At 42.3% G+C, this 14,031-nt stretch overlaps 1 protein-coding gene across 1 annotated transcript; it reads left to right on the forward strand.

The window, feature by feature from the left end:
- The first annotated feature begins 7,825 nt into the window (after positions 1 to 7,825).
- Positions 7,826 to 10,818, forward strand: LOC139366687 (lipocalin-like). The gene is made up of 6 exons (XM_071104370.1): positions 7,826 to 7,981; positions 8,532 to 8,671; positions 8,738 to 8,817; positions 8,969 to 9,082; positions 10,379 to 10,480; positions 10,600 to 10,818. Exons 1-6 carry the CDS (start codon positions 7,892 to 7,894, stop codon positions 10,617 to 10,619), a joined length of 546 nt encoding a protein of 181 aa, XP_070960471.1. The 5' UTR covers positions 7,826 to 7,891; the 3' UTR covers positions 10,620 to 10,818.
- The last annotated feature ends 3,213 nt before the right edge of the window (positions 10,819 to 14,031 follow it).

The raw sequence follows: 14,031 nt of genomic DNA on the forward strand, positions 1-14,031 counted from the left end.
AGACCTTACAGTGAAATGCTGAATACAACAGGTGTAGTAGACCTTACAGTGAAATGCTGAATAAAACAGGTGTAGTAGACCTTACAGTGAAATGCTGAATACAACAGGTGTAGTAGACCTTACAGTGAAATGCTGAATACAACAGGTGTGGTAGACCTTACAGTGAAATGCTGAATACAACAGGTGTAGTAGACCTTACAGTGAAATGCTGAATACAACAGGTGTAGTAGACCTTACAGTGAAATGCTGAATATAACAGGTGTAGTAGACCTTACAGTGAAATGCTGAATATAACAGGTGTAGTAGACCTTACAGTGAAATGCTGAATACAACAGGTGTGGTAGACCTTACAGTGAAATGCTGAATACAACAGGTGTAGTAGACCTTACAGTGAAATGCTGAATACAACAGGTGTAGTAGACCTTACAGTGAAATGCTGAATACAACAGGTGTAGTAGACCTTACAGTGAAATGATGAATACAACAGGTGTAGTAGACCTTACAGTGAAATGCTGAATACAACAGGTGTAGTAGACCTTACAGTGAAATGCTGAATACAACAGGTGTAGTAGACCTTACAGTGAAATTCTGAATACAACAGGTGTAGTAGACCTTACAGTGAAATGCTGAATACAACAGGTGTGGTAGACCTTACAGTGAAATGCTGAATACAACAGGTGTAGTAGACCTTACAGTGAAATGCTGAATATAACAGGTGTAGTAGACCTTACAGTGAAATGCTGAATACAACAGGTGTAGTAGACCTTACAGTGAAATGCTGAATATAACAGGTGTAGTAGACCTTACAGTGAAATGCTGAATACAACTGGTGTAGTAGACCTTACAGTGAAATGCTGAATACAACAGGTGTAGTAGACCTTACAGTGAAATGCTGAATACAACAGGTGTAGTAGACCTTACAGTGAAATGCTGAATATAACAGGTGTAGTAGACCTTACAGTGAAATGCTGAATACAACAGGTGTGGTAGACCTTACAGTGAAATGCTGAATACAACAGGTGTAGTAGACCTTACAGTGAAATGCTGAATACAACAGGTGTAGTAGACCTTACAGTGAAATGCTGAATACAACAGGTGTAGTAGACCTTACAGTGAAATGATGAATACAACAGGTGTAGTAGACCTTACAGTGAAATGCTGAATACAACAAGTGTAGTAGACCTTACAGTGAAATGCTGAATACAACAGGTGTAGTAGACCTTACAGTGAAATGCTGAATACAACAGGTGTAGTAGACCTTACAGTGAAATGCTGAATACAACAGGTGTGGTAGACCTTACAGTGAAATGCTGAATACAACAGGTGTAGTAGACCTTACAGTGAAATGCTGAATATAACAGGTGTAGTAGACCTTACAGTGAAATGCTGAATACAACAGGTGTAGTAGACCTTACAGTGAAATGATGAATACAACAGGTGTAGTAGACCTTACAGTGAAATGCTGAATACAACAGGTGTAGTAGACCTTACAGTGAAATGCTGAATACAACAGGTGTAGTAGACCTTACAGTGAAATGCTGAATACAACAGGTGTAGTAGACCTCACAGTGAAATGCTGAATACAACAGGTGTAGTAGACCTCACAGTGAAATGCTGAATACAACAGGTGTAGTAGACCTTACAGTGAAATGATGTAAAATAATAATTAAATAAACAAATAATTAAGGAGCAACAATAAAATAAACAATAAAATAACAGTAGCGAGGCTATATACAGGGGGTACCGGTACTGAGTCAATGTGGAGGCTATATACAGGGGGATCCAGCACAGAGTCAATGTGGAGGCTATATACAGGGGGTACCAGTACAGAGTCAATGTGGAGGCTATATACAGGGGGTACCGGTACTGAGTCAATGTGGAGGCTATATACAGGGGGTACCGGTACTGAGTCAATGTGGAGGCTATATACAGGGGGATCCAGTACCGAGTCAATGTGGAGGCTATATACAGGGGGATCCAGAACAGAGTCAATGTGGAGGCTATATACAGGGGGATCCAGTACAGAGTCAATGTGGAGACTATATACAGGGGGATCCAGTACAGAGTCAATGTGCAGGCTATATACAGGGGGATCCAGTACCGAGTCAATGTGGAGGCTATATACAGGGGGATCCAGTACAGAGTCAATGTGGAGGCTATATACAGGGGGATCCAGTACAGAGTCAATGTGGAGGCTATATACAGGGGTTACCAGTACAGAGTCAATGTGGAGGCTATATACAGGGGGATCCAGTACAGAGTCAATGTGGAGGCTATATACAGGGGGATCCAGTACAGAGTCAATGTGGAGGCTATATACAGGGGGATCCAGTACAGAGTCAATGTGGAGGCTATATACAGGGGAACCAGTACAGAGTCAATGTGGAGGCTATATACAGGGGGATCCAGTACAGAGTCAATGTGGAGGCTATATACAGGGGGATCCAGTACAGAGTCAATGTGGAGGCTATATACAGGGGGATCCAGTACAGAGTCAATGTGGAGGCTATATACAGGGGGATCCAGTACAGAGTCAATGTGGAGGCTATATACAGGGGGATCCAGTACAGAGTCAATGTGGAGGCTATATACAGGGGGATCCAGTACAGAGTCAATGTGGAGGCTATATACAGGGGGATCCAGTACAGAGTCAATGTGGAGGCTATATACAGGGGGATCCAGTACAGAGTCAATGTGGAGGCTATATACAGGGGGATCCAGTACAGAGTCAATGTGGAGGCTATATACAGGGGGATCCAGTACAGAGTCAATGTGGAGGCTATATACAGGGGGATCCAGTACAGAGTCAATGTGGAGGCTATATACAGGGGGATCCAGTACCGAGTCAATGTGGAGGCTATATACAGGGGGATCCAGTACAGAGTCAATGTGGAGGCTATATACAGGGGGATCCAGTACAGAGTCAATGTGGAGGCTATATACAGGGGGATCCAGTACAGAGTCAATGTGGAGGCTATATACAGGGGGATCCAGTACAGAGTCAATGTGCGGGGGCACCGGTTAATCGAGGTAATTGAGGTAATATGTACAGTTGAAGTCGGAAGTTTACATACACTTAGGTTGGAATCATTAAAACTCGTTATTCAACAACTCCACAAATTTCTTGTTAACAAACTATAGTTTTGGCAAGTCGGTTAGGCCATCTACTTTGTGCATGACACAAGTCAATGTTCCAACAATTGTTTACAGACAGATTATTTCACTTATAATTCACTGTATCACAATTCCAGTGGGTCAGAAATTTACATACACTAAGTTGACTGTGCTTTTAAACAGCTTGGAAAATTCCAGCAAATGGCTTTAGAAGCTTCTGATAGGCTAATTGACATAATTTGAGTCAATTGGAGGTGTACCCGTGGATGTATTTCAAGGCCTACCTTCAAACTCAGTGCTTCATTGCTTGACATCATGGGAAAATCAAAAGAAATCAGCCAAGACCTCCACAAGTCTGGTTCATCCTTGGGAGCAATTTCCAAACACCTGAAGGTACCACGTTCATCTGTACAAACAATAGTACGCAAGTATAAACACCATGGGACCACGCAGCCGACATACCGCTCAGGATGGAGACGCGTTCTGTCTCCTAGAGATGAACATACTTTGGTGCGAAAAGTGTAAATCAGTCCCAGAACCACAGCAAAGGACCTTGTGAAGATGCTGGAGGAAACAGATACAAAGTATCTATATCCACAGTAAAACGAGTCCTATATCGATATAACCTGAAAGGCCGCTCAGCAAGGAAGAAGCCACTGCTCCAAAACCGCAATAAAAAAGCAAAATACTAATTGAGTATTAGCTTCAAAATACTAATTGAGTGTATGTTTACTTCTGACCCACTGGGATGTGATGAAAGAAATAAAAGCTGAAATAAATCCTTCTCTCTACTATTATTCTGACATTTCACATCCTTAAAATAAAGTGGTGATCCGAACTGACCTTAAATGGGGAATTTTTACTAGTTTTCAGAGACATACCCCAAGCGACTTACAGCTGTAATCGCAGCAAAAGGTGGCGTTACAAAGTATTAACTTAAGGGGGCTGAATAATTTTGCACGCCCAATTTTTCAGTTTTTGATTTGTTAAAAAAGTTTGAAATATCCAATAAATGTCGTTCCACTTCATGATTGTGTCCCACTTGTTGTTGATTCTTCACAAAAAAATACAGTTTTATATCTTTATGTTTGAAGCCTGAAATGTGGCAAAAGGTCGCAAAGTTCAAGGGGGCCGAATACTTTCGCAGGATATGTGTTTTACCTTTCTTTATGCTCCTGTGTAGAACAACTTGTCAGATGGTGCATTGGAGACTGATGTGTTCCTGTCCTGTCTTTTCACAATACTATTGCAGATCAACATAAAAGCCTAAAAGACAGCCGTGGTGTTGCTCTTCATTTCTTGGTTCTCCTGAGGTGCATATAAGACCCGCTACCCGACACCATTCTGTATACTTCTGGCCCTTCTTTGGACACTGTGTTAACATAGCTTCAATGCCATACAGCTCTCCTTCCGTGGCCTCCAATTGCTCTTAAATACAAGTAAAACTAAATGCATGCTCTTCAACCGATCGCTGCCTGCACCTGCCCACCTGTCCAACATCACTACTCTGGACGGCTCTGACTTAGAATACGTGGACAACTACAAATATCTAGGTGTCTGGTTAGACTGTAAAATCTGGAGCCTACCTGGTTAAATAATGGTGAAATCAAAATAAAATAAAGATGCACAACGATACATACCACAAATAAGGGTTTGTTGATATTTGAAACCACGCAACTCAAACACCGGTTCACCAGAATGAAATAAATTGCAAACCGCTGTTTTGTTAAGACGTCAAGAACTGTTCTCTGCAGAAGACGATCATCTGTTTGCATCTGCCAATTTATTGGCTGTATAGTATCCAGACGACCTGTCCTCAGAGCTTAGTATACAGTTAATCTCTTTCTGTAAATTGTTGAGTATGCAATTAAAGCGAATGAGAGGCTCAATTAAAGATGTTGCAGAACTGTAGTATTTCAAGCCCTCCTTCTTTCTGCCCAGTTTCCCTGATGTTGTTACGGCAATCAAGCTGTTTTACCTGCCCTGTAACTGTCGCTTCTGCAGAGAGATCGTTTTCTTAACTAAAACTCATAAAGAACTTTCTAAGAGGCATTAGGCTCTCGGTCTGATATTCGCTTTTGAACACCTGAATAAACTCCACTCATTGCACTGGCGCCATCGTAGCCTTGACCACAGCATTTGTTCACCGATATCCTCTTATACGGTCAATCAAAAGTACGCCAAGTCCTGAGGCACTTTTTCAGTCATGTCCTGAAACAAACACTTTGCTTCTTACTACACCTGGAAATGTAAAAGATGCATGACTGACTTTAGGGAGGGTTACTATCAAAATGATTTACTGAATTTAAAAAATCACATCCATGGGCCCCCAGAGCTCGTGGGCCTCGTGCCTTGCGGATGCTGCGGGTGTGTCCTGTACGTCAATGTATGTCATCAGTATACAATTTCAAAACTTCGTCCAGCCATTGGTAGATGAGACCTTGCATCGTGGAGCTAAAATTAGTCTTCTTTAGAATGGATTCACAACATACAGGCTACAACCATATGAATACAGACAATATACTTCTTATACAGTAGGCTGAGTAGCGGTGACATGTAGACGGATTCTCTGGGTTGTGTATTGGGATGCGCTGCAGAACTGCATCTGTAGAGGGAGGAATGAGAGAGATGCAGATCGGTGGAAAAGGCACCGGTCAGGCACCGAGGTAAAATACATTTTATACTGAGGTAAAATTAGTTTTATACGGAATATTCCGTGGATATTCATTTTTGTCTCATAACTAGCTATTGAACCAATCATGCCATGACTATGAAAATGGAATATTCTGAATCGGGGGGATGCAGAACGATCCTCACCTTTTTTTGGTTGTTGATTTTGATCTTCTCCATTCACCCCTGATTAAGAATATACAATGTTCATAGTCATGGCACGCTTTGTTAAAGCGCTAATGACGATTGAAATACGAAATCTTCATTTTTTTAAAAATGTAGGCCTGTATATAAAAATGTATTTTTTTTAAATATCCACCGAATATCCAATGTAAAATGTATTTTACATCTGTTTATGGCGCCTTCATGTAGTCAAATAACTCCCCCCCCCCCCCTCCCACACACACAAAAAAACAGTGTACTCCTTCTTGCAGGGTGTGTGGAAAGTTACTTGCGTAACAATCAGTTATATAAATTGCATAAACAAGTTTATAAAACTGTTACCTAATTTTTAACACGCAGCACAAATTTGATGTGCTATAGAAACGTATTTGCATGTAATTATATGGACATGCTCATTGCTTTATCTTCAAGTTTATTTAGTTCGTATAGTCAGAGTCTTTGTTTCTGTGGTCGTTCTGAGCTGGTTTTATCTCCTCTTCACAGCCAATATGTTGAGGAAGATTTCAAAGTGCGACCAAGCCCAAGTTCTGACTGCTCAGAAACAGTTATATAACCTCCAGGAGTTATGTACCATTCAGAGTTATATAACCTCCTGGAGTTATGTACCATTCATAGTTATATAACCTCCAGGAGTTATGTACCATTCAGAGTTATATAACCTCCAGGAGTTATGTACCATTCAGAGTTATATAACCTCCAGGAGTTATGTACCATTCAGAGTTATATAACCTCCAGGGGTTATGTACCATTCCGAGTTATATAACCTCCAGGAGAGAGAAAAGGAGAGGAGATGAGAGAAAAGGAGAGGAGATGAGAGAAAAGGAGAGGAGGAGAGAGGAGAAGAGATAAAAGGAGAGGAGATGAGAGAAAAGGAGAGGAGGAGAGAGGAGAAGAGAGAAAAGGAGAGGAGGAGAGAGGAGAAGAGAGAAAATGAGAGGAGATGAGAGAAAAGGAGAGGAGGAGAGAGGAGAAGAGAGAAAAGGAGAGGAGAGAGGGGAGGAGAGGAGAGAAAATGAGGAGAGAGGAGAGGAGAGAAAAGGAGAGGAGATGAGAGAAAAGGAGAGGAGGAGAGAGGAGAAGAGAGAAAAGGAGAGGAGATGAGAGAAAAGGAGAGGAGGAGAGAGGAGAAGAGAGAAAAGTAGAGGAGATGAGAGAAAAGGAGAGGAAATGAGAGAAAAGGAGAGGAGATGAGAGAAAAGGAGAGGAGGAGAGAGGAGAAGAGAGAAAAGGAGAGGAGGAGAGAGGAGAAGAGAGAAAATGAGAGGAGATGAGAGAAAAGGAGAGGAGGAGAGAGGAGAAGAGAGAAAAGGAGAGGAGATGAGAGAAAAGGAGAGGAGGAGAGAGAAGGGGAGGAGAGGAGAGAAATTGAGGAGAGAGGGGAGGAGAGAAAAGGAGAGGAGATGAGAGAAAAGGAGAGGAGGGGAGAGGAGAAGAGAGAAAAGGAGAGGAGAAGAGAGAAAAGGAGAGGAGATGAGAGAAAAGGAGAGGAGGAGAGAGGAGAAGAGATAAAAGGAGAGGAGATGAGAGAAAAGGAGAGGAGGAGAGAGGAGAAGAGAGAAAAGGAGAGGAGAAGAGAGAAAAGGAGAGGAGATGAGAGAAAAGGAGAGGAGGAGAGAGAAGGGGAGGAGAGGAGAAAAAATGAGGAGAGAGGAGAAGAGAGAAAAGGAGAGGACAGCAGCAAATCATTCTGCTTACATTGTTGACTTCTCCCCCACCTCCTCGTGCAGTTGTATAAGGGTGAGATTTACATCTTTGAGGGATGGAGAGGGGAGGGACTAACTGGAAACAAGGGGGAGAAGAGGGGAGGAGTAGAGAATAGAAGAATGTTGGAGGATATAAGGACCCTCAGTCAGCTCCCACCTTACTCATTTTCCTCCTCACACACCCCGGAGAGTCGAGCCGTCACACACACAGATCTGTAACCATGAGGCTGAGCATAATGGGAGTTCTGCTGTGCGCTACGCTGGTCGCCTGTGTCAACGTCATGCCTCAGAAAGACTTCAACCTGGAGAAGGTGAGAGAGAGAGAGACTGAGAGAACTGATAAAACAAATGAGATAGGCTATAACAAAAAGAGAGCAGGCAAAGAGTTGAGAGAAGAGTGTTGTACAGTACAGAGTGTTGAGAGTGTTGTACTGTCCTTATTATTATTCAACCATGCTGGTCATTTATGAACATTTGAACATCTTGGCCATGTTCTGTTATAATCTCCACCCGGCACAGCCAGAAGAGGACTGGCCACCCCACATAGCCTGGTTCCTCTCTAGGTTTCTTCCTAGGTTTTGGCCTTTCTAGGGAGTTTTTCCTAGCCACCGTGCTTCTACACCTGCATTGCTTGCTGTTTGGGGTTTTAAGCTGGGTTTCTGTACAGCACTTTGAGATATCAGCTGATGTACGAAGGGCTATATAAATAAATTTGATTTGATTTGATTTGAGTACAAGTGCAGAGAGAGAAGAGATTCTGGAGTTGAGGAGGGTCAGAGTAGAGAGAGGAGTGGATCACCTGCCATGACTATTAAATCAATTTGCATTGTGAGAATGAATAACTATATTCTCTCTCCCCAGATGGCTGGTAAGTGGTGGGCCGTGGGCTTTGCCAGCAACGCCAAGTGGTTTATGAATCGTAAGGCTGGTATGAAGATGGGAACTTCCATGATGCTGCCCACTGCCGAAGGTGACCTGGACATCAGCTGCGCCAACCAGAAGTGAGTTTGTGTGTGTCTGTGTGTCTGCGTCCATTTCACTCATACTGATGCTGCTCTTTCTCTCAGCGCTGATGGCTCTTGCTGGAGGATGACCCATCTGGCCAAGAAGACTGACATACCAGGCCGCTTCACCTTCACCAGCCAGCGTGAGTTCATTCACACACACACACACACACACACACACACACACACACACACACACACACACACACACACACACACACACACACACACACACACACACACACACACACACACACACACACACAGTTAACTACATCTCTTTCTCTCTCTCAGGTTGGAACAATGAAAATGACATGCGTGTGGTAGCTGTCCAGTATGATGACTTTGCTCTGATCCACACCATCAAGACCAAACACGGAGTAACTGACGTTCTCAACAAACTCTACAGTAAGTCTGTCTGGCTGCCTGCATGTCTGAAATTAATTCACACCTTTAGATTCTCATGTTTTGTGTCATTCATCACAGTTTCACTTTGGTCTCTGGTTTTAGCATGGTCATGTTACAGGTGGGGTTGTATTAACCTGGTTGTGTTAACCTGGTTGTGTTGTATTAACCTGGTTGTGTTGTATTAACCTGGTTGTGTTGTATTAACCTGGTTGTGTTGTGTTAACCTGGTAGTGTTCTGTTAACCTGGTTGTGTTGTGTTAACCTGGTTGTGTTCTGTTAACCTGGTTGTGTGTGTTTACCTGGTAGTGTTCTGTTAACCTGGTTGTGTTGTATTAACCTGGTTGTGTTCTGTTAACCTGGTTGTGTTGTGTTAACCTGGTTGTGTTCTGTTAACCTGGTTGTGTGTGTTTACCTGGCTGTGTTCTGTTAACCTGGTTGTGTTCTGTTAACCTGGTTGTGTTGTGTTAACCTGGTTGTGTTCTGTTAACATGGTAGTGTTCTGTTAACCTGGTAGTGTTCTGTTAACCTGGTTGTGTTCTGTTAACCTGGTTGTGGTAATCTGGTTATGGTAACCAGGTAGTCTTGTGTTAACCTGTTTGTGTTGTGTTATCCTGGTAGTGCTGTGTTAACCCAGTTGTGTTAACCTGCTTGTGTTAAATTGGTTTTGTTTAGTTGTTTTATCCTGGTTGTGTTAACATGGTTCAGTTGTGTTAACCTGGTAGTGTTTTGTTAATCTGGTTTTGTTGTGTTTACCTGGTTCTGTTAACCTGCTTGTGTTTACCTGCTTGTGTTGAACTGTTTTTGATGTGTTAACTTGATTGTGTTGAGTTAATCTGGTTGTGTTGTGTTTACCTGGTTGTGTTAACCTGTTAGTGTTGTGTTAACTTGATTGTGTTGTGTTAATCTGGTTGTGTTGTGTTTACCTGGTTATGTTAACCTGGTTCTGTTGTGTTAACCTGGCTGTGTTAACCTGGTCGTGTTGTGTTAACCTGGCTGTGTTAATCTGGTTGTGTTGTGTTAACCTGTTTGTGTTAAAAATTTTGTTGTGTTAACCTAGTTGTGTTGTGTTAACCTGGTTGTGTTGTGTTAACCTGGTCGTGCTGTGTTAACCTGGCTGTGTTAACCTGGTCGTGTTGTGTTAACCTGGTTGTGTTGTGTTAACCTGGCTGTGTTAACCTGGTCGTGTTGTGTTAACCTGGCTGTGTTAGCCTGGCTGTGTTAACCTGGTCGTGTTGTGTTAACCTGGCTGTGTTAACGTGGTCGTGTTGTGTTAACCTGGTTGTGTTGTGGTTGTAGGTCGCACTCCAGAGGTGAGCGCAGATGTCCAGAAGAAGTTCATGCAGTTCTCTCTGGATACAGGAATCCTCTCTGGGAACATTGTTTTCCTGCCCAACAATGGTACGACACCACACACACACACACACAGATGTACAATATTATTATGGTGATCAGATACATATGAATGTGCTTCCCTGGTAGAAATCATCTCCTCACTCTTTTCTCCCTCTCTATTGCAGGTGAATGTGCCGAGGCATAAACGTTCACTCATCCCATTCTCCCTCTACTACTCTTCTACTGGCATCTGTCTCCATTTCACATCCAAACTATTTTCCTGGATGAAGACTGAAGACTGCATATATTGAGGGATTTATTCCACAAATTTGAATTATTTTCAGCCAATTCCATTCAATATGAACAAAATAATAAAAGATGATCAAAAAAAGCATATTTCTCAAGTTGAGTACTGTCTATTATAGGGGGAAAACGGAAGTCATTTTTTCAAGGCTCATGGATTTAAAAATAACCAGAGCTTCAGCTACATTCAAAAATAACAAAGTTAATGCGTTTACCTAACTAACTGCTTCCCAGGCTTTGTCTTCCTTCTGCTCAGAGCAATTCATAACTGAGACAAGAAACACAAATAACATTCTATAGTATAAGCTCTAAGTGTTCTGTTCCACCATTATAGACAGAGGCTCTAAGTGTTCTGTTCCACCATTATAGACAGAGGCTCTAAGTGTTGTGTTCCACCCTTATAGACAGAGGCTCTTAGTGTTCTGTTCCACTGTTATAGACAGAGGCTCTAAGTGTTCTGTTCCACCATTATAGACAGAGGCTCTAAGTGTTGTGTTTCACCATTATAGACAGAGGCTCTTAGTGTTGTGTTTCACCCTTATAGACAGAGTCTCTAAGTGTTGTGTTTCACCCTTATAGACAGAGGCTCTAAGTGTTGTGTTTCACCCTTATAGACAGAGGCTCTAAGTGTTGTGTTTCACCCTTATAGACAGAGGCTCTAAGTGTTGTGTTTCACCCTTATAGACAGAGGCTCTAAGTGTTCTGTTCCACCCTTGTAGACAGAGGCTCTAAGTGTTCTGTTCCACGTTATAGACAGAGGTTCCAACTGTTCCTTTCCACCCTTGCAGACAGAGGCTCCAACTGTTCTGTTCCACCCTTACAGACAGAGGCTCTAAGTGTTCTGTTCCACCCTTATAGACAGAGGCTCTTAGTGTTTGGTTCCACTGTTATAGACAGAGGCTCTAAGTGTTCTGTTCCACATTATAGACAGAGGCTCCAACTGATCTGTTCCACCCTTACAGACAGAGGCTCTAATTGTTGTTTTCCACCGTTATAGACAGACTCTCTAAAGTCACGTGTCAAACTCATTCCATTGAGTGCCAAGTGTGTACGGTTTTCACCCCTCCCTTGTACTTGATTGATGAATTAAGATCGCTGATTAGTAAGGAACTCCCCTCACCTGGTTGTCTAGGTCTTAATTGAAAGGAAAAACCAGCAGACACTATGCCCTCCAAGGGATGAGTTTGACACTCCTGCTCTAAGTGTTCTGTTTCACCGCTATAGACGGTCCTTCTCCATGTTAAAGTCATGTGAGTTGAATACAGGTTAGAATGCTGTCCTACGGCCTCCAGAGTGGCGCAGCGGTCTAAGGCACTGCATCGCAGTCCTTGAGGTACCATTACAGACCTGGGTTCAATCCCAGGCTTTATCACAGTTGACCACTCCCGGGTGACCCATGAGGCGGTGCACAATTGACCCAGTGTCATCCGGGTTTAGCTGGCCGCTATGTCCCTGTCCCATCGTGCTCTAGTGACTTTTTGTTGCGGACCAGGCACATGCACGCTGACTTCTGTCTCCAGTTGTACAGTGTTTCCTCGGACACATTGGTGTGTCAGGCTTCCGGGTTAAGCAAACGGTGTCAAGAAGCAGTGCGGCTTGGCAGGGTTGTGTTTCGGAGGACGTATAGCTCTCAACCTTCGCCTCTCCCGAGCCCGTATGGGAGTTGCAACGATGGGCCAAGACTGTAACTACAAATTGGGGAGAAAAGGTGGGAGATAAAAAGTTAAATAAAAAACTATTTAAGAATGCTGTGCTACTAGACAGTATAGCTTTGCATGACCTAAACCCTCCCTTAACCCGGGTGACACTGGACCAATTGTGTGCCACATCATGGCCTATTTGATTGTCATTTTCAGTTCACCGATCTATACACGGTGCTGGCATGCGGCCGTTTTTACACTGCTGGCTGGTGGATATCATGTGATTACTTGTTCAGTACTTAATGTTGGAAATTCAAACATTTCAGATTGTAAAATACATTGTCGATGCAACAGCATACTAATCAGCTACGGATATATTTTTTAAATAATATACAACTGTCTTGTATAGGCTAGCTTAAAATTAACAAATTACCTCAACTAACCTGTACCCCCGCACATTGATTCAGTGCCGGTACCCCCTGTATATAGCCTCGTTATTGTTATAAAATTTTCTTGTGTTACTTTAAATGTAAAAAATGTACTTTGTTTATTTAGTAAATATTTTCTTAACTCTACTTCTTGAACTGCATTATTAGACCTTACAGTGAAATGCTGAATACAACAGGTGTAGTAGACCTTACAGTGAAATGCTGAATACAACCGGTGTAGTAGACCTTACAGTGAAATGCTGAATACAACAGGTGTAGTAGACCTTACAGTGAAATGCTGAATACAACAGGTGTAGTAGACCTTACAGTGAAATGCTAAATACAACAGGTGTAGTAGACCTTACAGTGAAATGCTGAATACAACCGGTGTAGTAGACCTTACAGTGAAATGATGAATACAACAGGTGTAGTAGACCTTACAGTGAAATGCTGAATACAACAGGTGTAGTAGACCTTACAGTGAAATGCTGAATGCTGAATACAACAGGTGTAGGTAGACCTTACAGTGAAATGCTGAATACAACAGATGTAGTAGACCTTAGTGAAATGCTGAATACAACAGGTGTAGTAGACCTCACAGTGAAATGATGAATACAACAGGTGTAGTAGACCTTACAGTGAAATGCTTAATACAACAGGTGTAGTAGACCTTACAGTGAAATGATGAATACAACAGGTGTAGTAGACCTTACAGTGAAATGCTGAATACAACAGGTGTAGTAGACCTTACAGTGAAATGCTGAATACAACAGATGTAGAAGACCTTAGTGAAATGCTGAATACAACAGGTGTAGTAGACCTTACAGTGAAATGCTGAATGGTGAATACAACAGGTGTAGGTAGACCTTACAGTGAAATGCTGAATACAACAGATGTAGTAGACCTTAGTGAAATGCTGAATACAACAGATGTAGTAGACCTTAGTGAATTGCTGAATACAACAGGTGTAGTAGACCTTAGTGAAATGCTGAATACAACAGATGTAGTAGACCTCAGTGAAATGCTGAATACAAAGGTGTAGGTAGACCTTACAGTGAAATGCTGAATACAACAGGTGTAGTAGACCTTACAGTGAAATGCTGAATACAACAGGTGTAGTAGACCTTACAGTGAAATGATGAATACAACAAGTGTAGGTAGACCTTACAGTGAAATGCTGAATACAACAGGTGTAGTAGACCTTACACTGAAATGCTGAATGCTGAATACAACAGGTGTAGGTAGA

This window comes from Oncorhynchus clarkii, chromosome 15, assembly GCF_045791955.1.
Source record: "Oncorhynchus clarkii lewisi isolate Uvic-CL-2024 chromosome 15, UVic_Ocla_1.0, whole genome shotgun sequence".
Taxonomy (NCBI): domain Eukaryota; kingdom Metazoa; phylum Chordata; class Actinopteri; order Salmoniformes; family Salmonidae; genus Oncorhynchus; species Oncorhynchus clarkii.